At 38.5% G+C, this 25,599-nt stretch overlaps 1 protein-coding gene across 1 annotated transcript in view; it reads right to left on the bottom strand.

Moving 5' to 3' along the window:
- The window catches only part of LOC140164732 (uncharacterized), a 207,879-nt gene that overhangs the window by 9,019 nt on the left and 173,261 nt on the right, over positions 1-25,599 (bottom strand). Inside the window, 3 exon segments of the mRNA XM_072188088.1 lie at positions 10,234-10,336; positions 15,049-15,231; positions 18,068-18,181. Of these exon segments, the coding sequence (XP_072044189.1) occupies positions 10,234-10,336; positions 15,049-15,231; positions 18,068-18,181 (400 nt within the window).

Below are 25,599 nucleotides of genomic sequence, written 5' to 3'. Positions count from 1 at the left end.
AATTATTTTGTTTTCTGACATATATGTACAAATGAACCGTATCTCCTTTTCGTCGTGGCGACTATTTCTCCTCATTTTTTGCAAAAAGGTCTCATTTGTAATGAAAAATTGTAACCAGAGATCAAACTCTTCATACAAAACACGTGCTGACCTTTCACTGAACAAGCTTTTCCCAAATGGACTTTACTTATGATGTAATTTTGTCGCAAGCTTACAGCGGATCATCTGGTTTCCTGCTACTGACGATAACACAATCTAATTTGAGTGACAAACGAGGAAATCGCAAACGTTTGTGACGGTTGCAAATTTCAAGTTATCATCTCGTATGTCAAACTACTACTGGAGTGCTCTAATATGTGCTGCATCTTGCAAAATGAATCGCATATCTAAACAATTCATTTAACGTTACAGACAACAGAAGTCAACACATCTTTTTGTATTTCATTGTTTTCAGCAACAACAAAAATGGTCGTATCTCAGTAATCGTAATTCCAATTTTGATAGAAATTTCAGGAAATTGTAGCCTATTATTTGGACGAGAATATTGAATGAAAAAATGCCAGTTGTATTTGTTCAACATCTGACTCATTCATTCTGTTTGATCGTGTCGCATACACACGGTACAGTATTAGATGATTACATTGCAATTAAGGTAATTGAAAGCTTTAGATGTCGCCAAAGAGAATGTAATTAGTAAACTAATACGTTTATGTCTGTTTGTATGCCATAATGACCTAATAAGTGCCCCTCCCCTAATTAGTACCCCCTCTATGAATTTTTCTAACTTGCATCTGCTGAAGAGTCTATATCTAATCACTTTGGCATGAAAAGGGTAATAAATGCGAGTTGAATCACAGCACAATTATCTCAGGATATAGAATTTCAATAACTGTGACATTTGTTCTAGTGATATTATTTCTATTTTCTTCTATTTTTGTGATTGCATTTGTAATTTCAACAATTTCCGATTGCATTTGAAATAGGACATCATTAATCTTTTGGTTCAGCTTAAGGGATCAAATAGCAACGTTTGCACAGTGGGACCTGAGAGCACATCAGACACATCAAATTGCATTGTGAAATGTCCTTAATTAAAAATTGATATTTTTGACATAACAGTCCTCTAAGTAAATTTTATAAATCTAATGATATGTACTTAAAGTGTATGTACAGCTGGGAGGAAAACTGATGATCATTTAAACATTTTGACCTTTCATATTGAAGGTGCACATTTTTTTCTCAAAAAAAAACGTAACAATTGAGGTCACACTTCCACTCCTGATTCCGAAAAAATACAGCACTATTTTTTTAGAATTAAAAAAATTTATCTTGTTTTGGTAAATGAAACATAGTTAAATCCCAATCCTTTACTTAGTTCTAACTGGCAATAAAATTAAAGTTAAATATTTTTTTTAATCAGAAGGATAATAGGCATTTTTGCATGTTTTCTTACAATTGTAGTCTCCAAATTCTAAGACTCTGCACAAGTCTAAGCATTCAAAATCTTTAGTATTGGCTATGCTCATAATTTTAATATTTACAAGCCGACGACGAACGTCGGCTTGTTCTGTCTCTTGCCAATTCTTTCTTCTGGCAACCAATCGTGACATTTTGCGTGACTTGCCACGTTTAGCCTAGCTCTCTTATGCTTCGACAGATTTCAACCATACTTGAGCCAAATGACCACTGGGCTAGACCATACCATCCATTTGACTTTGACCTGGCTTTGACCTTTGACCTTGACCTTATGGCCAAAAATGTCGATTTCACAAAAAATGCTACTCCTTCCACAAATTACATGCAATGATCATGTGACTCATGTATATGAATCAACATGTGGCAGTGCTTAAAACTTATCAAAAAGAATTGAGGTCAAAGGTCATTAAGGGGCCATTTCCTGTAAAAGTCTGAAAAATTTGTAAAAAATATTCAAAAAATCACTGTCCTTGCAAATTATATAGCAGAGAGTCGCCATTAACACACATGCATCGCTACTAGCCAGGGTCTTTAGGATGCCCACAGTTTTGGGGTCAAAGGTCATTAAGGGGTTACTTCCGGTCAAAAACTAAAATTATCAAAAATTTTCAAAATTTTTTTATCTCTTAATGTAAACAGACCAGAGTAATATAACCATCATACATGAATCAGTGTTATTTGTTGTATGCATGGTATTTTTATTTTGGGGGTCAAAGGTCATTAAGGGGTCACTTCCTGTTTTTAGCTAAATAACTTCAAGAATTTTTATCTCAACAACCGAACATGTTAGAATTATTTAATTAAAATTGGAACAATGCATTTTGTCGATGTATATAAGGTTTTTTTTCCATTGAGGTCAAAGGTCATTAAGGGGGTCAAAAGGTCAATCAAAAATGTAAAAAAAAAATCAAAATCCATGTATAAGTTCGATTAAGCTGAAATTCACCAGGAATATTTCTTATGACATCCTAAGCACAATGCAAGAGCAGTTGACCCCATCCGTAACCCAGGGGTCAAGTTATAGGGTCAAATTATGCTTGTATTCAGCGTCTGTTGACTCTAGTTTATGTTATTTTTGATATAAATTGGTTATGAAAAAGATTAGAAAATGTGTTTTCCAAATATTGGATGCATAACTTGAAATTAGTCTTTGTACAAAGTCTTCTGGCTTGATTGCAACAGCATGTGAAAAACACCCGAAAAACACATATTTTGACCCCTATTTCCAAAATTGACCAAATATTAAAATTTCACTTCCATTGCCAGTTAGAACAAACTAAAGGATTAGGATTTAGCTAGGTTTCATTTGGCAAAACAGGATAATATTTTTTAATCCAAAAATGAGTGCTGTATTTTTCTGGAATAGGGAGTAGTGCTAAGTAAGCATCACACAAGCCTCCTGTTTTTTTCTGGCAAAAAAATGCATCAAATGCAAATGTATTTAATTTTTGATTTATATCTCTAGAATTGCCAAATCTTTCAACATTAAAATGGTTAAATTTCCACCTCAATACCCCGATAACCCCTTTTCATCCTTTAATTATTTCATGGCATCTACAACACATCTCCTGCTCATCCCTAACCACCCACTACGTTGTTTTTCCAAATGATTACACCCGTTCCTTAAGCCCACTCGAGATCTCTTTCACACGATGGCCATTTACAGTGCGGGCTGACATTGACGACTCCTCGTCTCGATATAAATCAGACCGTGAAATTGCTAATCGAATTTAGCGTCAGAAGTGGATCGCATGCAGTCAAATTAGCCACTTCTTGTGATAGAACGTGACAAGTTTGACGACCACGGTGGTGTTACCTGTTCACGCCTTGCTAATTGCTTTGAGATTCCCAGCACGAAAAAAAAAAAACCTGGTTAATTATTTAAATTGAGGACCTAATCTGACAAGCCTGAGCAATGTATCCAGATCATCATTCAATTAAACCGAGTTAACCTACGCCAATCTACCCCTAATCAGGTTAAACTTTATACAACACACTTTATGAGTGCCATTAATGATCCATAATTTCTATACTATTATGGACTTTGCGTCATTCAGAGGATTATTCTGAGAGCTTTTTCAAAAGTGGGTTATTTCAAATCCATCAAGTTGGACAGTTTTGATGCTCTCAGCTTGCTATAATACTTGGTTGAGATTTTTTCTGAAAATAAGTAGGCTATATGATTGAAACTTTTTAAAAACCCTGTTAGCTTCATCTGATCATGCACTGAGTACAGGGTGCTAGCTAGTAAGCCACCATCATTTTGGATGGGCAATTGGCTCCTGGAACAGGCAAATTGCTGTGACAATTATGCTAAATTCTAAAAACAATGCCTGAATAAGTTCTGTGAACTTAATTAAAACAAGACCAGACTAGTAAATGAAGGTTTTAGCAGTTGCTACATTAACTAACTAAACCATCAGAGAGGGCAGAGGTCTGGTTTATGTTTTTAGGATCAAATTTTGGACAGGCAGTTTTGGTGAAAATGACAGGCACTAATGTCAACTCCAAACTAAGACCTTGACTGAGTATCATATATTAATTGACATCACCCTTTCATCATGTATCTCATGTCATTTCAGTTATAATATAGGACCATTTTTTTTTAAGTCTGGGAAGTAATTAGTCTCTATAGCTTATGTGTTCTCATCATCAACATAGATGTCACATAGACATCTTATTTGCTTGTTCAATAAGATTGCAATTCACCTTGGATATCATTCATCTTCCTAAGGACACAAGATATATCATACACCAGATTGGTTCCTTTGACCATGGTCATTCCAATGTAAAAGTATAGGAGTGCAACTGCGATAGTGTGTAAGAAATTAAATCAGTCTTTTACACTCAGGTTTCTAGCTAACCCAAACCCTTACCCCTAGGGTTAATGATGACAAAATAAGATAAGTATTTTATTTACATCATATACATTTGACATTATTATATTGGATCCGTTAGTCCGTGTCTAGATCCGTGTTTAAGTATATACCACCCTTACCCTCGCCCTAAATGAAGGTTCAGAAATCTGATGCGACTGCGCAGAAAACCTTGCTTTTGATTTATAACTTGCAGATATATGTATATGGATAACATTAATAAACATGATTGAAAGGAGGAAAATGAAAATGTAGAAAGTGTGGGTCATATATGGCAAGAATCTCTTAATGTCTCTTTAAAACTGTAATCTCTAATGACAATCTTTTAAAGTCCCTTTAAACTATAATCTCTAATATATATGTCACATTCATCCATATTTTGAAGTTGCTGCTAAGTAAAGTAGATCACGGATGCGAGATATATATGCTACATACTTAGCCCACAATGTAATCCCAGTTAGTCCAGAAGTTAACCTCAACTCATCTTTTACTAAAGTCTGTGCAACACCTGCACATTATGAAGGTGTTTGTAAGTAATTTGAAAACCATCCAACAACAATGTTCCTCGATTTGAAAGTGTTTTACTTCATCCACTGCAGGAGTTGTCAGCCTGAAGGTGTTATGTCCACCCACAATTTACATATGTGGAAACAGATTTTGATTACCCTCGCCCCCAATAACTGTTATCAGTTCTGCGCTGTTAGGGCTCAGGACGATTATGATGCAATGGTTTGATTAGAACTGTGGACATCAACAACAAGTCACAAATGGGCTATTCCAATTGCAATCATTACACCCCCTATGGACAACACAACCTTAATCTTCCATGCAGGGAGTGTGTGCAATTTTCAAACAGGGTTACCTGAATGGGTAACTCCATTTGAAATCTACACCCCCTGTGTGAGCAATTAAGGCCTTGCCTCCCACAGGGGGTATATGGATGTCAACTGGAATAGCCCAATATATGCACACACACAAACTGGACTCACACACACACATCCAAAGAGACAATTATGGCCATTGCAATCTGTGGCCGGAACTGATGGTAACCATAATCAAAACAGACACACACACAAAATCTGCAGTTCCGTATGTCCCGCACAAATAAACTGTCACAAGCAGTAAGGCATAGAAATATAGCAGGGTCAATGCAAGATGCAATAGCTCCCATATAGACATTGGACAACATTCTATAATGCTGTACCTATATAAAATATGACACCTGGCAGCTATTGCATATGTGCCTTGTTACAAGCAGTAAGGGAAAGAAATAAAGCGGAGTTGCTGCAAGAAGGATCCTTCTGCAATAGCTGCCATATAGTCATTGGACAATTTCTACATTCTATAATGCTGTACCTATATAAAATATGACACCTGGCAGCTATTGCTATTGTTACAAGCAGTAAGGGAAAGAAAAAGCGGAGTTGCTGCAAGAAGGCTCTATCTCCAATAGCTCCCATATAGACAATGGACAATTTCTACATTCTATAATGCTGAACCTATATAAAATATGACACCCGGCAGCTATTGCATATGTGCCTTGTTACAAGCAGTAAGGGAAAGAAATGTAGCGGGTTTGCTGCAAGAAGGATCCTTCTGCAATAGCTGCCATATAGACAATGGACAATTTCTACATTCTATAATGCTGTACCTATATAAAATATGACACCTGGCAGCTATTGCTATTGTTACAAGCAGTAAGGGAAAGAAAAAGCGGAGTTGCTGCAAGAAGGCTCTATCTCCAATAGCTCCCATATAGACAATGGACAATTTCTACATTCTATAATGCTGTACCTATATAAAATATGACACCTGGCAGCTATTGCATATGTGCCTTGTTACAAGCAGTAAGGGAAAGAAATAAAGCAGAGTTGCTGCAAGAAGGATCCTTCTGCAATAGCTGCCATATAGTCATTGGACAATTTCTACATTCTATAATGCTGTACCTATATAAAATATGACACCTGGCAGCTATTACAGATATGCCTCCTTGCACTAGCCGTTTGAAATATATACAGCAGCAGACACAGGGCAATTATGCTTTGCATAGGGAATGCTTGTTGACGGGATAAATACCGGCAAAATGTTATCAAAATACGGGCAGGTAAAATGCCATCACTAGTAGAGTAGCATAAGGCGCCATTAGCTTGTTGACTCCGCTACTTTTGTGCATTTCTTGGGAACCATTTTGTTGTCTCATAGTTTGCGTTTATATAAATTATCTTCCCAGACATTTAGACATTTACAAAGTTCAAAGCCCCGAATTCACACAAATAGCTATTATATAGTAGAACTTTTAAAGTAATAATGACACAAAATAATGTAAATACTTTTTTTGTTTCTTATCCATGAAGTTCCAGACATTTAAATAATGGGATATTAATATATACCTGGGACTGCCTTTTGAGGAGAGAGAGAGCAATCGCTCTCCTCAAAAGGCAGTCCCAGGTATATATTACTCCTTAAATCTGATATAACATAGTGATTTTTAGCTCTCCTTAGTTGACCATTCTCTCCTTACATTCTATTGTAAATGCTGTAAACAGCTCTCCTTGAAGGCTCTAGACTACCCCGTAGTCCACTTGCCCATTGTGCATACTCTGAATATTGTATTTAAGCTTAAAACTCTGATTTAATTAATGTGTGCACAATTGATAGATTTTCACATCTGATCAGTCACCCTACTCCCTCTGTTAGTTAGCTTCCCAAGTGGACTACTGACATTGCCTTGCGGTTAAGATTTTTAACACGGGACTCTATGGAGAGTTAGGCCAATTTCTGGCCTAACTAAAATTGTCCATGATGTAATGCATCTTTAAATGGATCTGCCTTGTGATTGGTCGCCCATACCTTGCTATGGTTTAAATCGTCTGGGTCCGCGCCATTACCATTAACTACACCGTAAACAACTGTCTGTGGTATTTGCGGCGCTTTTGTGTTGCCGCGAAAGTTAATCTCTCATCCAACAGCTAGCGCGTCCATGCTTAGTACTTGTGGTTAATGGACTGATAAACAAGTATGCTTGACAGTGTGTTTTAGAGAGCAAAGTCCAGGGGTAAAGTTCTGCTTACAATTCAAAGTTCATAGTCGAAATTTCGGGTTCGCTATCAATAAACTGGTAGATTCCAAAATCAGAATTGTTCAGTATTAAAGTGAGCCGTTATAATTATGCAAGATAATGTTGCATTCAATTGCTTTTATTGTCACTAATCGTCTGATATTTTTAACTCTTTATGACCATTTTACTATTGAATACTTTAATTTTAATAAACATCAGTATAATTTTGAGTTCAATGAAATGGGTTCATCATGACTAATAATAACATATTTTTAATAAAATTCGACTATGGCATAGTCTATGAAGGCTCCAGAAGAGCTATTTAATGCTCTCCTGCAAATTCCAAAAGGCAGTCCCTGATATACTTTCAGTGACGTTTCTCCGACAAAATATAAATGCTACTGAGCAGAAGGACCTGCATGGCAGGACACTGCTTTGAACAGGAGAAAGAATGAACCAGTCACCAATTTGATCACTTCAACACAAGTCCTCCAGTCTAACAACATAGGTGTTGAAAAAACGAGCACACATCAACTTAGCACCATGATCTACATATCGTATTTCGAGCTGTTCATACCCCAACTACCCACGCAATCAAAATTGTCCTAGATTTTGACACGTTGAAAATGTGAGCATAATTCTTGATTGACAACCATTATGTCAGTTACACATCAACACCTACATGTTTGTCCTAAATCCCCACTTATTGATTATTGATTGGTGTTTGACTATAAAATGAGATAGATGTCGCGCCAACTTGAGGTACCAATGAATACGACCTTCATGCACATTTTACACTGTAACTCAGAATACAATTTAGGACATTTACGGCTCATTTGTGCTGTACGGTCACATATAAGGTTACTGAGCAGAAGGACCAGTTTGGTAGGACACTGCTTTGAACAGGAGAAAGAACGAACCAGTCACCAATTTGATCACTTCAACACAAGTCCTCCAGTCTAACAACATAGGTGTTGAAAAAACGAGCACACATCAACTTAGCACCATGATCTACATATCGTATTTCAAGCCGTTTATACCCCAACTACCCACGCAATCAAAATTGTACTAGATTTTGACACGCTGAAAATGTGAGCATAATTCTTGATTGACAAGCATTATGTCAGTTACACATCAACACCTACATGTTTGTCCTAAATCCCCACTTAAATCAATTGCTTTTTCAATGCCCCTAGAGTCGTAGACAAACTGTGACAACAGAGACAAAATGAGAGCCTAAATGGAACGTCTCTACTCTGGCAGAAATGCAGAAGCATGTATAACTGGAGGCTCGGCACTTAACAAACACTTTGCCTGTTAATAACGGTTATATACTTGATACAGAACTGGCAGAGTGTAGAATTAGGCTTTAGCAAAGAAGTTTGTTTCCTTCAAGACAAGCATATAGTGTTTTTTGGGGAACCATTTTATTGCGTTTCATTTTTGAATTTGAGAACAGGAATCAAGAAAAAAGTTCATTTTCAGGCATGAAATGCTCAATATTTTTCACATATTTTCTTAATTCTTTACTAATGAGATAATATTAAGAAAATTAATTGAAAATTAATCGGTGGTTCTCCTGCTAGATTTAATTTGATTGGATAATGAAGCTCATTTTGCCCTAAATCCTGACAATTTTATTTTTAAAGTATGCCCCATATATCTTCTTTTTTTGGATACCTACAGGAAACATGTTAATTTGTTTTCCATATAATTGCTACTTAATTTTATCAATAGTAGAAAAACTTATATTTCATCCAGACACTAACCAGAGTTGCCAAAAATGCACAGCCCATTTTGCGAGTGTGATTTTCTGACAAAATTCGGCCCAACTTACAATTTTATAGGGCATTTTATGATATTCTGTGAGATACTGAATCGCATCAAATTCAAAACCTTCATGATTTGTTGTTTTTTAGACAAAATCACTGAACAAGACCTATAGCTAAAAATGACGCCTTTTTTCTGATCAAGCACTAAAATGCCAAAGAGTCACAAAATCACTGTGGCCCTTTTCAAATTACAAGACATAACAGTTCAACTTCGCCACCTAGTTGGGCTACACAACTGCAAGTTTGGCAACTCTGTCAGACAGTGATGAGAGTGCAGACTTACCCTACTAGTGTGCCAATCATGTGTAGCCTACAGCACTAAACATTCACTGATGGACAGTGAAGGGGTTTTAACATTTTAAGCAGCAAACTCTTTTTGGCACATCTATAGGTCACTCTGCTCTTGAGACGTCTGTCTCTTAGTGCATTACAAGTGGGTGTTGGGGATGATCTCGGCATTCAAGTGCTATTCCAGTTGAAATCCATATACCCCCTATGGAAGACATGACCTTAATGTTCCACACAGGGAGTGTGAATATCAAATGGGGTTACTTAAATGGGTGACTCCATTTGAAATCTTCACCCCCTGTGTGAGAGACTGAGGTTGTGCCTTCCACAGTGGGTGTATGAATTTCAACTGGAACAGCACAATGATGGTACAGTGCAAACAGAGAGCTGCATGGTCCAGTGATTACGGTCTTTGATTCTGTTGCAAGAGATCCCCGGTTCGATCCCCAGTGGAGGCAAATTCATATTGAATAATTTGCTTCCTCCATTACTGCATTTGAATCGTCGGGCAGAAGCTGTGGATAACAAAGACCTCGCAACCAGTTCCGATCAGAGTAATGCCTGACTGATTGTACACCCTACCACAGTCCCTGGGCATCATGGGAGAGCAGTGTTTCAACACTGAATGATCTACCCAGGTTAAATAAGACAAAAAAATAAAAACACAAACAGGCAGGCAACCAAACAGACCTACTATACGTACCTATTATATTATACATGCATAGAGGGCAAGTCCTATTTGAAAGTAACCATGGGTCTACACATGGCCTGTGAAATTCATGAGCGCAGGGCACAATTCGTAGTTCCTGTTGAGAAAAAGAAAAAAAACAATATGGTAATATATGTTAAAAATAAGAATAACTTGTCAATTGAAATGATACTTGATAGATGTTAATGTACACAATGAACAGTGCTTATCGTTTATTTTCCTTGGTGGTACACACTTTTTTAAGCCTCTTTAGATCATCTAAAGTACTACCAATGGTTGTAAGTTGGCACTGCTTTGGTTTGAATTTGAGCTAGAAGTAAAAGAAAGATGGAAAAGGTACACTACAAGATTCCTATTGTGGTCGCCTGTACAGGTACACAGTTGGCCAGGTACCCGCTTGGTACACACCAGTGTTCTACCATTATTTTAAACATTGGTAATTACATTGGCATTTATATATTGATTAAATTATTTGAGCAAAAATAAAGTAATTTAATCATTTTCAGAAATAAAACTTGCCCAAAAGGATATTATGATATTCTGAATACTAGAAGCAATTAATCTCATTTAGTATAATATGTATTCCAAGTAAAACAGCATTGCATGTAGGATAAAAGTGGTTTTCCAAGTAAAGTGTCGGATACGTGCTGTTACACCATTTGACAGCACGTATCCAACACTTTACTTGGGAAAACCACTGGTGTTTTTGAGACCTAGTAGCGATGAGTCTCATTAAGTATAATATGTATTCCAAGTAAAACAGAATTTTTGAAAGCAACTTTTCGATTTTCTAACCATGCATAATGTTTTAAGACATCTCAAATATATCTTTGACTTTGGTGTCTTTTATTTTACCAAATTTTATGGTAAATTACGGTATTTTTCACAGTACCTGCACAGGACCCACCAGTAGTGGTACTGCACTGGTACTAAACTGGTACTCCCATGGTACTGCACAGTACCAGCCAAGTACCTTGGCGTTGGTGTACCTGTGCAGGCAACCCTGATCTTGTACTGTCCCTAAAACATGACATAGTTTTCACTTTACACACAAAACTAAATGATAATTTTAATTCATGTAATAAACCTGTTATAAGGTATGGAATTATTATTCCTGATTGGAAAACCTGGCCCCAATGTCCTAAAGACCTGCAATCCAGCATCCATCTCAAGCATACCACAATGTTACACTATGGACCACAATGGCCTCATCCCAATGGCATAGTTCAATAACCGTAGAATGGGGTGAATAGGGACAGTTTGGGCACTCTCTAGATTGTAGTTTTTTTCCTGTAGCCCCATAAGCCAAACTTTTGAGGGCATAATATGTCCACCCATGATGCCTTTAATCCACCATTATAAAAAATTGAATATATGTGGGGCACAGTGTCTTCGACCCTATATCTTCATGGCAGGAATCGCCATGGTAGGTTAAATCCACAGCCACGATTAGCCATTTGGTTCAAACCTTTAAAGCTCTTTTAAACTAATAATTAGTCGAGGGACATAACTAAGGCTACTCACAATAGCCGGGTAATCGATCTTGGTTGTGCGTGATTAAGCTTGTATACCCCATTGAGGTCAATGGTCATCGACTTTTATACTGCCTACAGTGAGTGCAGCTGTACTACACGCTGCACGCTGTAGTCCATAACAGGACCAACGCAATATAAAATGGTCAAATTTTGAGTTCAAAGCGCACGGCCAATTTTCAAAGCGCATTCTAGCGACTATCATATCTGTTCAACACGTATTTCCAAGTTTATGAGACCAAATCTGGTTTCTTGAGAAAAAATCATGACGGAGATATTCATCATTTTCTAACCCGGTATCAGAAGATTTTCGTCTGATATCAAAATCGTGCATAGCAATTCACGTGTATCGATCCCGTGTATTCATTTTAGTGTCCCTTCTGCACCAAATAATTATTAGCCAGGCGGTGTCGGTGTGTGGGGGTATATATTTTTTTAATAAAATTTTGGTGTCCCTATTGACCCCAGACTTCGGGGTCAATAGGGACAGCACTGGTCTCGATAAGGAAAGTACAATTTTGAAGGAGTTTACATGCATTTTTACCCCCACATGGAGGGAAAAGGGACACCAAGTGTGTTTTAAAAAACAATAGAAACATGTCAGGGTAATTCATACCATCATAACTGATTAAAATATGATTTCTTGACAACGTTAATCAGGCTCGTCAGTACAAGAAGAGGTGGGGTAGGATGTGGTGGGGTAAGGGTGGCTGGGGTAGGGTTCTGGGTGGTAGGGAAGTAGGTAGGTAGGGTAGGGTGTTGGGGTAGTGGGATCAGGGTGGTGGAGTATGAGAAAAGGTATCAGGGTGGTAGAGGTAGTGGATTAAAGTGGTGGTGGTGGAGCAGTGGATAGGGTGGTAGGGTAGGGGATAGGGTGGTGGGGTAGATGGGTGGGGTAGGATGGTGGAGTGCTGGGGTAGGGTGTGGGGTAGTGAGTTCAGGCAGTGGCATGATAGTATTAGGGGTAGATGAGGGTGGTAGCCTGGGTAGGGTGGTGTGGTAGTTGGGTAGGGTAGTGGGGATGGTAGGTTTAATGAGGCTAGTGGGGTCAAGGTGTGGTATAGTGATTTAAGGGTGGTGGTGTTAGGGTTTAGGTGGTGGGGTATGTTCATGAGGGTAGTGGGGTAAGGGTGGAGCAGGGTTGGGTGGTAGGATAGGGTGTGGTGGGGTAAGGGTGGTTGTGGCCAGGGTGTCCCTATTCACCCCGTATTAGGTGACATTTATCTGAAAAATATTAAAAAAATTGTTATAAAAATTCCTGTCATTATTATTAAATAATCTTTTAGAGAAAGTTGTAGGACCTAGCAGGCTAGGTCCTGGTGAATTTCCAGCTCATTTTCTAAAATAGTGGCCGTGGGAGCAGGAAAGTTTTGACCACCCCGTTTTTTAGAACCTTTTTTAGATAATTTTATTTTGGACACCCTGTATCTTAAATTTATTCTTTCACATCTGCTGAACCATTTTCTAAATACTGTTTGTTTGCTCTTTCAATCTGTGGAAATAAAAAAATAATAAGCGTTAACCATACCTGAAAAAATGAGATTTCAAAAACTTTTCTCTTTCCTGTCCCTATTCACCCCTGCGTCCCTATTCACCCCATTCTACGGAACCTCAAATAAACAATCATAGTGCAAAATTTGACTTTTGAGTATTTGAGTATGAGCTTTTGTACCCAAATTTTCAAAGGTCATTCAATGAATGTACAGATGTATTGGGGTTAAAGAACTGTGCCTTGATAGATGAACATGTTGTGGATCCTAGTGTTAGGGGGACGTGTTACAAACCAGCTTTTGAGACTTCCAGCCCTGGTCCCATGCGCTCTGTAAGAGCACCACCTTAGATTTATATCATAGCTGTGACGTCTAAGAAATGTTACTGTGAGCAATAATCTCTATTCTAATCAAATAATTCAACTCTCAATAGACTCATACAAGATGAGATTGGCAGCCAAAGGCTGTAACATTTTTTATCCTTCTTTGCATGTCACAAAAAGCGATTCATTCATAATACAGCCTACAATGATATGCACTAAAACAGAAATCCACTAACAACCAATGGCTGTTCCATTTGAAATTCATACACTCCATGCACCTATGGAATACATGGCGTTAATCTCCGACACCGGAAAGGCTGCAACATTTTTTTATTCTTCTTTGCATCATTACAAAAAGCGACTCATTCATAACACAGCCTACAATGATACGCACTACTAAAACAGAAATCCACTAACAACCAATGGCTGTTCCATTTGAAATTCATACACCCCCTATGCACCTATGGAAGACATGGCCTTAATCTCCCACACAGTGATTGTAGATTTCAAATAATCACCCATTCAGGTAACCCAATTGAAAGTCACACTCCATGTGTGGACGATTAAGGGCATGTTTTCCATAGGGGGTGTATGGTTATCAACCGGAATAGCCCAATTAATCTATCATCAGCAATTACATAAATTGTCATACAACAAACCATGACAAAAAATTGCAACTGTTTGCCACAATGTAATTGTTTCACCTTAGGTGTACCAGGCTGTTGGTATTAACCTGGCTAAATTATGAAGCATGCCAATTTAAAATCGTTAACCCTAAAATACAACCTTTTAAAACAATGGGCTATTCTGGTTGAAATCCATACACCCTATAGAAGACATGACCTCAGTCTCCCACACATGTAGCACTACTTTCGGGCTCTGTTGCTACTTAGTATACTATCCAGAGAGGTTGCATCAGACACGCTCGATTGAGAACGTGCGCTCGCTAAGTCTGTGAGGGCCACAGACTGCGGCTACCACACATGGAGTGCAGATTTCATATGGAGTCACCCATTCAGATAACCCCATTTCAAAATTCACACTCCTTGTGTGGAAGATTAAGGTCATGTCTTCCATATAGGGAGTGTATGTGTTTCAACTGGAATAGCCAAGCAGTCTCTATCCATTATCTTATAATACTTGTCAGCTATGCCCTTTTTGCTATTATAGGACAGAGGCCCATGTAACTAGGCAAAATGAGAGATCCCTCTAAACAAACACCATTAATGACTGCAAATTACTTCAGTTCAGATAGTACTCCATTGTTTTAAATCACAGAATCTTATGCAAATTCTGCCGAATCACAGAAAACTACGGTACAATATGATAAATCACAGAAAAATGGCTACATTGTGCTTAATTCTGCTTAAAGAGTGAAAACCCTTCACAAGGAGTGTATGTGTCATGGACAGTAAACTCAACAACGAAATACAGGCCTCATCCGTAACCCCGCCCTGCACTTACCTCTCCGTCGTGGAATTCCTCCAGGCATATGGCACAGATGGTCCCGTCGGAACCGATACTCAAGGTCGTCGTCCACCTGTCATCTTGCTTCTTGTGAAACGAGTGCCGACTGTAGTCGATCTGTTTGTACTTGCGAACTTCCATCTTAGCGACCGCATCCATGGCTTGCCTCACTTGAGATGTCTACAGGGAGGATGGGTGAGGAGGAAAAAATGAAGAGGGTGAAAGAGAGAGCGAGAGTGGGAGTAAGAGAGGTGTTATTTCATGTAACATACATTTGCCATGCTTTTGTACAATTTATTGAACAACAGAAATTATTTATTTCCCCATGTTTTTATTCTTCAAAATTCATGAATTGCAAATTTAAAAGCTCTGCAAAAATATTTGTTACCCATTATAGGCTTTAATGTGTAACTGTCTGTAATCGCAAATATACTCCAAAACGGCCCCGAAAAGTTTAAATCACAAAAAAAAAATGAATACTGCAGAAATATCACGCTTTACACTTATTACAGTACTTTCATAGTTTCACCCCTCTTCCATTCATCATCATCGTTATTGTCATCATCATAAGCAGTGTCACTTCTTCATTGTTATTTTTTATCAACACCATCTTTGCCATTGTTCTCATCATCATTGTCATGGTTAACCGGTTGTCATCATCGTTTGCCATCATCATCCTCCTCATCCAGGAGGAGCATGGTGGCCATACGATTTTTCACCCTGATGTGGCAGTGAGATGTCAGTGCGCATTTCATTGGGTACAGCTTCAAATCGCTAGTGTTTTGCTCAAAGCGCTTTAAAGACACTTTATAGAATAATGCGTGCGGAGTATATTGGTTACAATTTTAAAATGTAAGAACTCTACAAATAAAAACATAACACGGGGACAACAATACACCAAAGATAAAAAAAAAACATGCTTAGTGTTCGTTCAGTGTTCAGTAGTTCCTCAGCTACATACTGACATTTGCAATAAAATGTCCACAAATTTCAAACCTAATAATACTTATTAACTTGTGTGCCTTGCAGACTATCATGGCTGAACAGTATCAGGCTATTTCAACTGAAATCCATACACCCCCTGTGGAAGACACAGGAGAGTGAATTTTAAATGGGGTTACATATAGCCACTCCATTACACATCTACACCCCCTGTGTGGGAGATTAAGGTCATGTCTTCAACAGGGGGTGTGTGGATTCCAACTAGCACAGCCTATTGACACTGACCACTGAACAGACAGCTGATGTCTCCAGAGGTTTTGAACACAATTTAGAAAGGCTTTTAATGAGTTTGATGTTCGGATGAAAGTAATAGAGTGAGGAGCACTTGGCAAGTCAATGACTTGTTCATATGTACCCGAGATAATATCTGGCAATTGATGTATGTTTCTCGTTTTTTTTTTCTTGTTACTTGTGAAATATATTGGATGTGATTACTTTCTCACATGTGCGTCTGAAATAGATTTTTGGTCGATTCCTGATAAATACAGTTTTCTGGCATGATTGAAAAGAAAAGAAAAGATTATGTTTGACGTAATGATTAAGAAATAAAGGGTAATGCTTTATCCTTTACACCCAAATAATGTGTCGAGGCAGTAAAACGTAAATAATGGGTGAGGCGCAGCCGAACCCATTATTTAAACGCTTTTACTGCCGAGGACACATTATTTATGCGTAAAGATAATGCTGCACCCTTTATTTCTATTCTATTACCAGAAAATAGTGCGATTTAAAGAGAAAATATCATTTTTTTGGCACAAAAATTTTAAGTTGTTTACTTCAAGGTGGAGCGCGTACGCGTAAGTGACAGCGCGTATCGCGGAAATATTGCACGCGTAACCAAGCGTAATGCTGTGCGTAGAATGTATTACGGCGCTTGACCCATTATTGCAGAATAATGGGCTCTCACGTGACGCGTTTCAACAAATCACAGTGCGCGATTTTGAATAATGGGTCGTGGAGGTAATAGAATGCTATATAATGATCTGTCTGGGTGATTATATCAAGTGAAAGTTAACAACTGGGGAAACCCCTATTTTTGTTACTGCTATCATTGTTATCAACTTATTAAAAGTTGGTGAGGTACAATAAATCTGGCAATGCCAAGTCATTCAGAAGCAGAACAACAATGACAACAACACCAAACAACACCAACAACAACATTATTGTCATCAGCATTGATCATCATCCTCGTCATTGTCAATCATTATCACCATCATCATCATCATCATCAATCATTGTCAATCATCATCATCATCATTGCCATCATCATGCAGCTCAAAAACACAGCAGACATCAACAGAATCTACACATACACCACATATCACTGTGTATCTTGATCTTAGATGAGCATGTAAAATAAAAATATTTTCCTAGATCAAGCATGTAAGGGATTTTCCCTACTTCATTTATATAATTACTGCCATTTCATGGTCACTATTATGATACATTGAACATCTTCCTACGCATTATAAGATAAAATTAGCAGTCTTTATCGCTGCTAAGTCGATGGCAAATTTCAAGACCAGACTTGTAAGGTACCTGAGCAACTCAACCAGGCCCTTCAACTAACTTTTGCTCTATTCAGCGCCGCGCCCATGCTTCTGAAGGTCAAAGTTGACCGATAATATGCATCTGGCACAACATCAGATATTTGAACCAGAATACTTTTCCAAAAAATTCCAGAAATCATCAAATAATTTCATGAAGCAGGAAAATTTCCATTTTTACAGTATTGGGCTTTTCCAGTTGAAATCCACACTACCCCTGAAATATCTTCCACAGAGGGAGTATGTTTTTCAAATGTAATTGGTCAGAGTTAATCATTTTGAAACCCATACTCCCCCTGTATTATGGCTTTACTGATATCTTCCACAACTGGAGTGAGTATTACAAATGGAAGTTACCCAGATGTCTATTCTATTCAAAATTGATACTCCCTCTGTGGCAGACTTCAGCTAAACCTTCCACAGGGGTAGTGTGGATTTTAAATGGAATAGCCCATGCCAAGTCTCACCTGTTTCCTCTTCTGTCTCCATCGTAACTTTAGTAACAGCAGAAGACACACAATTGCAATAAGAACAAAGAATGCAACAAAGATGCCCATATCAAAGAACTCGTTCGATGTTTTCTGTAAAGACAAATAAAAAACATAGAAAAAGAATACAAATTTAGATGGTTCGTGTAAAACATTATTTGGATAAGCTTAAAATGACTTTATATATTTTGCACCAAGGTATATTACCATATCTAAATATTTTGAAAATGTAAGATTGTGATCATCATGAAACAGCTACACATTTACTCTTAGGTGGGTAGAAGCAAGCTATTAAAGTATTAATAGCTTGGTGATTGGGATTCCAATTCTCACCACTTGTTATGTCAATGGGCTATTCTACTTACAATCCACACTACCCCTGTGGAAGACAGATGCTCAACACTCATACAGGTTTCCTTCTTAGCCTTTAATCAGACCCCTCATTATCATGACGGTATGGCAAAAGTCCAGTCTACAGTCTGTCTACTCTGAAGTACAAAGTACTGATGCAGACGCACACATTGTGCCGACTTTGAAGACACGCATACCTGCAGCAGAGACGCAGCACCACGCACTGTTAATGCAATGTATACGTGCGCATTGTCACTTTGAACTTCGGAGTGGACAGACTGTAGTGACCAGAGCACAAACCCTCTGATGACCACAGGTCCTGAGACTGCCCCTCTGATCGTGACATACTTAGTGATTCCTTCCAGTGAAATCAAGGGAGTGTGTCAATTCAAATTCAAAACGATTTATGCTTTTCCTCTCATGAGTTTAAACAAATTACAACTACAGACAGCACATGCTTAGGCCCAAGCTTCATCTCTCCTGTGCACCCAATGCATATTATTCGGGTGCCATCATTTTACAACTGCACCAATATATATTATTTAGTATAATCAGTGGTCCATATTATATTTAGTGTATAAATAGCTGCTTCTTCATGTTCAGTGACTTTTAATGATATTTCTTATGGTCCTGAACAGTGCAAACACAAAGACTAGTGATCATTGTGCTAGTGTTACAAGAATCGTGGTACATAGAGTAATCAGGGTTGCCAAAAGATTTCAGCCCAAATCGCGGATCAAATAATCGAAAAGTCACCCAATTTTTCTCTTTTAACCATCAGTTTCTACGGGGCAGGAAACTATCGGAAGTCGCGGGAGCAAATGTTGAAAAGTCGCCCAATTTTTTCTAAACCATTGGTTTCTATGGGACAGGAAATTGTCAAAAGTCACTGGGAAAATCTTCAAAAGTTGCCCAATTGGGCTACCAAATCGCAGGTTTGCAACCCTGAGAGTAATCATCTTACAACATCAAAATTCCGGCCACACATTGATTTCATTCTCTTACTTATGACATAATCATGCAACAAACTGCATGACCCAATGATGTAAGTTGTCAACATTCATGAATGTCGTAGTAAGTATGCTGATGACGTTTGCTGAAACACGCTTTCAATGTCGTGATACGATTGCAACACGATCGTAATCAGCAGTCGGAAAAAATCACTCGTGTGAGCCGGTTCTTGGATTGAATAAGATAAGATCTGTACTTCCTGCCAGTAATACTAGGACAGAGATGACATGATGAAATGAAAAGATAAAGATTCCTAAGATAATTTCTCTACTGTATTATACTGCAGGTTCATATGCAGGGTACCCATACAATATTGAGGAATAAATTAATAGTCTCACTTTAGTGCAATGGGCTATTCCAGTTGAAATCCACACTACCCCTGTGGAAGATTTTGGACATATCTTCCACAGGGGGAATATGTTTTCCAAATGTAATTGGTCAGAGTTATTCATTTTGAAACCCATACTCCCCCTGTATTATGACTTATATGTTCCACAACTGGTGTAAGTATTTCAAATGGAAGTTACCCAATTGTCTATTTTATTCAAAACTCATACTCCCTCTGTGGAATACTGTAGCTAAATCTTCCACAGGGATAGTGTGGATTTTAAATGGAATAGCCCAATATGACATAAAAAAATTTCCATTAAACAATCATAGCTCATAAGTTAGCTCGATTGATAAGGTGTTTGACTAGATGGAGCGAGAGGTTGCAGGTTCAAGCCCTGGTGGTGGTTAGTACGCTCTCGTGTAGAATTGAGTTTACTTAAAATTCCCCTGGACAAAGAACTTATACTGCTAATTGTCTCATTGTAACCTGTACAAAAGCTGATTCTTACTGCTAAGGCCAATTGGAATGTCTTAGGAATGTGCGCTTCTTGTTCTTGTTTAATGGTTTATGGAATGATAAGGGGCACATTGGGGCCGCTATGGTAAATCACAACAAGTAAAGTGTGCTGAGGCTTGTGGATCAATGTCCATGCATTGTGCCTGTGTGTAGTGCACTATAAAACACTGCACTTTTTTTATAAGTCAAAAGCTGAAATGTGAGACAAATTCGACACCATATATTTTCTAATTAATGCCCCCATCTTTTTCTCAGAAAAAGTTGACTGAAATGCAGAAATTTCCTTGCCATTGAGCATGTAAGCTAAGCATGGTAAGTAAGCGTACAACTGGCATGTCATTATCACAAAAATGCATGGACAAGCCTTATTCTAACTTGAATTTCAATCCAATTAATCACCACATTATAGTAGAATGTTCATAAAAATCACAATCTCTCATAAAAATGCACTTACAGATCCGATCTAATTTTGAAGTATTTTGCCTGCCCCACTTCAAAAATATTCCTAGTTTCAACTTCATTGCCATTTGGTACAATTCACATTATTCAATTTATCATACCAGTGTCATGAATGTATCTTTATTTGATTACTTCGGCACACTCTGTTGATACAGCAAACACCTTACTGAGTAATATCAAATCCCATGTCTGGATGCATTGCTGCCTGCACAAAATTTCTTATAAAACGTATTTCTCCATCTCCATGAAACCAAATTGTGCACATATAATCCCATGTTGTTTCCAACAGTATTGTTCTAGTTCCCAGAGGCACTTTACCTCAGACCAGAGACTTTATATTTGTGACCGCCCACCACTAATAGGGCTGTACTGTCAGCATTTTCACCTTTTGAGATAATGGGACAGAAAACTTTTCCTCAAATAAACTTTACATTCAGTGTGTTTATAGTGGGAGCAGATGTACGGTACAATTGGTGTATAAATTCTATCCGGTCAGAAATTGTCCGGACTCTGGCTCACTAAACACTAACCGTAATGGCCCGGTTATGTACCCCGGTACCGTACAATAAATCTTTAAACCGATTGATACTCATGTGAGATATTTGCACTATAAATGCATGAGGACAATTGTGTGCTGTATTACCGGAAATAGCAGCTTCTTCATGATGCGTTGGATCCGCACAGGACATTCAAAACTCTTCTCAGCCACAAGAGTGATCAAAGCATAAGCATAAGCATAAACATGTTCGCCGACATGATCAACACTGTTGAACGGTCTTTTTATAGCTCGCGCCACAGTATTTACACATCCCACATGCTTTGCAAGTATGACCTCACTGTCGGGTTCATTGCGGATGTACGGCAGTGTTAGTCGGTATACGATTTGTGCGGTATTGACTGTGCCTCATTATAAACAGCAAGAGTTTTGGTATACAAACTAAGGACTATCGTACACAATGTACTGAAACTCAGCACCGTATGTTCACTATAAATACGCTGACATTGATATATTACATGTCCCTGATGCTAATGTTTCTAAGGTAGGGGGGAAATCCTTTGTTTTCGGTTTTTGTTCATTGCAGATGTACGGTAATGTTAGTTGGTATACGATTTGTGCGGTAACTGTACCTCATTATAAACAGCAAGAGTTTGGTATACAAACTAAGGACTATCGTACACAATGTACTCATATACTTGTATATTCACTATAAATACGCTGACATTGATATATTACATGTCCCTGTTGCTTGTTTCTAAGGTGGGGGGGGGGAAATCCTTTGTTTTCTGTTTGTTTGTTTTTCATTGCAGATGTACGGTAATGTTAGTTGGTATACGATTTGTGCGGTATTGACTGTGCTTCATTATAAACAGCAAGAGTTTTGGTATACAAACTAAGGACTATCGTACACGATGTACTCAAACTCAGTACTGTATGTTCACTATAATATGCTGACATTGATAAATTACATGTCCCTGCTGCTTGTTTCTAAGGTAGGGGGAAATCCTTTGTTTTCTGTTGTTTTTTTAGAGGTTCATTAATGGATCTTATCTCAAAACAAAACCCTGCCGACAATACTGAATGTCTTAGTTCTTGCAGAATACAGATTTTAAAAGGTTACTTGCTGAATGCTCTTTGTAAGTGCATGTGAACAAAAAAGAAAAGGTGGAGTAGGAATAAGAAAATAACTCGTGACGAAAGTGTAAAATTGAAGGTGTTTGTGCAAATGTGTCCATCCATATCAAAACGATGCACTTGTCGGCTGCTACATGTGTCTCATTTCACATAACAGCTAGGAATAAATAACCAGACTCATCTCAAGTGGAGGTCACTTCAAGTCATCCTCAAGTCACATGGTTAAGGAATGTTCTCTGTATTCCAAAACCATGTGATTTGGGGATGATATGATGTGACCTCCACTTGAGATGAGTCTGGTATTCATTCCTAGATATTATGTAGCAGCCGACAAGTACATCGTTTTGATATGGATGTACACAAATGTGATTGCAAGATTTCAAAAGAGTTATTACGTTATCACCACCCATGTCGTGATCACCGGAAAGATTTTCATCGCTTCCAGAAAGATCCTCATTGCTTTCATGAATCATGTTTTTGTCAGTGTTCGTTTTACGTTGGTTATCATTCGAGTTAGTATTCGCTATAGTCCCAGGTTTAGGAAAGCGGTTACGATATAGATAGCGAGAAATCTGTGTGAAAAAGAAACAAATATCATTTGTTTGTCAATTCTGTAATACAATTTACCAAATCAATTTTATATTATTGAGGATTACTCCTGGGCGGAGTCATTCTGTGGTAAAATAATTGAGCTTGTAAAATAATTGATTGAGCTCTTTGCCCTGGGCATGGAACTAACTATGCTAACTGCTTATTGTCTTGGTTACTCCTAAGATAACTTGGGGTGGTGAGCCAATCATGGCTGTGATGGTTTATTGTGGTATGTATAGGGTGTGCGCTTCTTAGCTGAAAGTCTAGGATTGTTGCTAGATTTTTTATGGCATCTTGGACCACAGTGATCAGCAAAGTCATGTTAAGTGTGCTGAAGCTTGTGGTTTTATGCATGTGCATAGCGCACTATAAATTACTGTACTGTTTTATATTTAAAAGTCAACCACCCTGAGCTGAGATATATCAACATCCTAGCTATCTCTTAAACAGTCTGGACAAATTAACCAAGCTAAACAATGCCAACAGAATAACACAGCCACAAAATGGGTAACAGTATCTGAAACAAGGCTGGAGAGAGCACAGTAACACAAGATATATTACTACGCAGACCATCCCAAATGGGGTATTCCAGTTGAAATCCATATACCCCCTATGGAAGACATGGCCATAATCTTCCACACAGGGTGTGTAGATTTCAAATAGGGTTATCCAAAATGGGCAATTCCATTTGAAATCTACACCCCCTGCATGGGAGATTAAGGTCATATCTTCCACAAGGGGTGTATGGATTTTAATCGGAAAAGTCCCGTACTGGAATTATGGCCAGTGGATATAGCCATAGAGCTCTTGCTTCGTTCCATTACCGGAAGACAGCCGCTAGTTATCGTAGCTATTGTAAATTTCCCCTGTCTACTCCCCCCGTCAATTAACCTGTGCAACCCTGATTGTTGCATACCATCATGGAGGAATACTTGGCTGAATTGATTCATCATCATGCTAGGCATCACTTCTCCCTCTATTAGAAGTATCTAACGCAAAGCATGGTTACGTTAAAGGAGGGACTCTTTGCTTGAATACACTACAAAACAACTTGGGCAATTACTATACACTTATTATTTTGCATTTTTCATTAAGAAGATATGGAAATCAAATCCTTTTCAGCAGTGGGAATTCCCATAAAATGCTATCACTTAAAGCCATAGTGTATGATTTCCGTCAAATTTTAATTTTGTTATTTGTTACCCACAATGCTGAAATAATATTAGTAATAACTGTTGGGAAGACTTTCTGTCCCTTTTAAGCTGAAATAACCAGGGAAAGTGAATGAAACGGTCACTGGCTATTTTGGTCGTTTAACCCTAACCCTACCCGTGGTTTTTTAGCTATCGGAAGGGAAAGAAGGAACGAAAAAGGAGAGAAGATGAAGAAGAAAGTCACTTGGCACCCCCGGGATTCGAACCTTGGACCTCTCGCATGCCATGCAGAAGATCCCCAGCATGTAGCTACACAGGTGACTGTGGCCCGGCCAACGATTCCCTGGGTATATATGACTTGGTCTGATTGCGTCATCAAGTCCTGTGGAATGCATGCACGCAGAGTGGTTTTAATAGTGAGCTTTAGTGAGTCCTAGTTGGGTTAGGGTTAAGGAGGCATATAGGAAAAACATGCATGGTCACTAACCCTAACCGTGGTTTTTTGGCTATCGGAAGGGAAAGAAGGAACGAAAAAGGAGAGAAGATGAAGAAGAAAGTCACTTGGCACCCCCGGGATTCGAACCTCGGCCCCCTCGCATGCCACGCAGAAGATCCCCAGCATGTAGCTACACAGGTGACGTTGGCCCGGCCAACGATTCCCTGGGTATACGGTATATGACTTGGTCTGATTGCGTCATCAAGTCCCGTGGAATGCATGCACGCAGAGTGGTTTTAATAGTGAGCTTTAGTGAGTCCTAGTTGGGTTAGGGTTAACATAGAGTTCTATCTCTATGATGGACATAAAGTCATAACTAGTGGCAAATGGTGGTCATAGACCACAAACCTAGCTGGGGCGTGTTGGTGTTGTGGAGGTATCTGACCCCTGCAAAATGTTCCAAATATGTTCCCCTGGTCATGAGGTTTGTTGTCACCGAGTTTGAGTCCCGTACTCCTTACAGATGTCCAGAAAATGCAATTTTAAGATTTGATCTCAGATGATCTTTGACCTGACCCCTGCAAAATATTAAAAAAATGTTCCCCTGGTCATCAAGTTTGTTGTTACCAAGTCTAAGCCCGTGCCCCTTACAGATGTCCAGAAAATACATTTCTAAGATTTGACCTCTGTATGACCTTTGACCTGACCCCTGCAAAATGTTCCCCTGGTCATGAGATTTGTTGTCACTGAGTTTGAGCCCCATACCCCTTACAGATATCCAGAAAATGAAATTATAAGATTTGACCCCAGATAACCTTTGACCTGACCACTGCAAAATGTTCCAATATGTTCCCATGGTCATTAAGTTTGTTGTCAGCGAGTTTGAACCATGTACCCCTTACAGATGTCCAGAAAATGCATTTCTTAAATATGACCTCTGCATGACCTTTGACCTGACCCCTGCAAAATGTTCCCCTGGTCATGAGATTTGTTGTCACTGAGTTTGAGCCCCATACCCCTTACAGATGT

The sequence above is a fragment of the Amphiura filiformis genome, chromosome 11 (genome assembly GCF_039555335.1).
Source record: "Amphiura filiformis chromosome 11, Afil_fr2py, whole genome shotgun sequence".
NCBI lineage: Eukaryota > Metazoa > Echinodermata > Ophiuroidea > Amphilepidida > Amphiuridae > Amphiura > Amphiura filiformis.
Note: the sequence above shows the minus strand (reverse complement) of the source record. Positions and strands in the feature narration are given on the sequence as shown.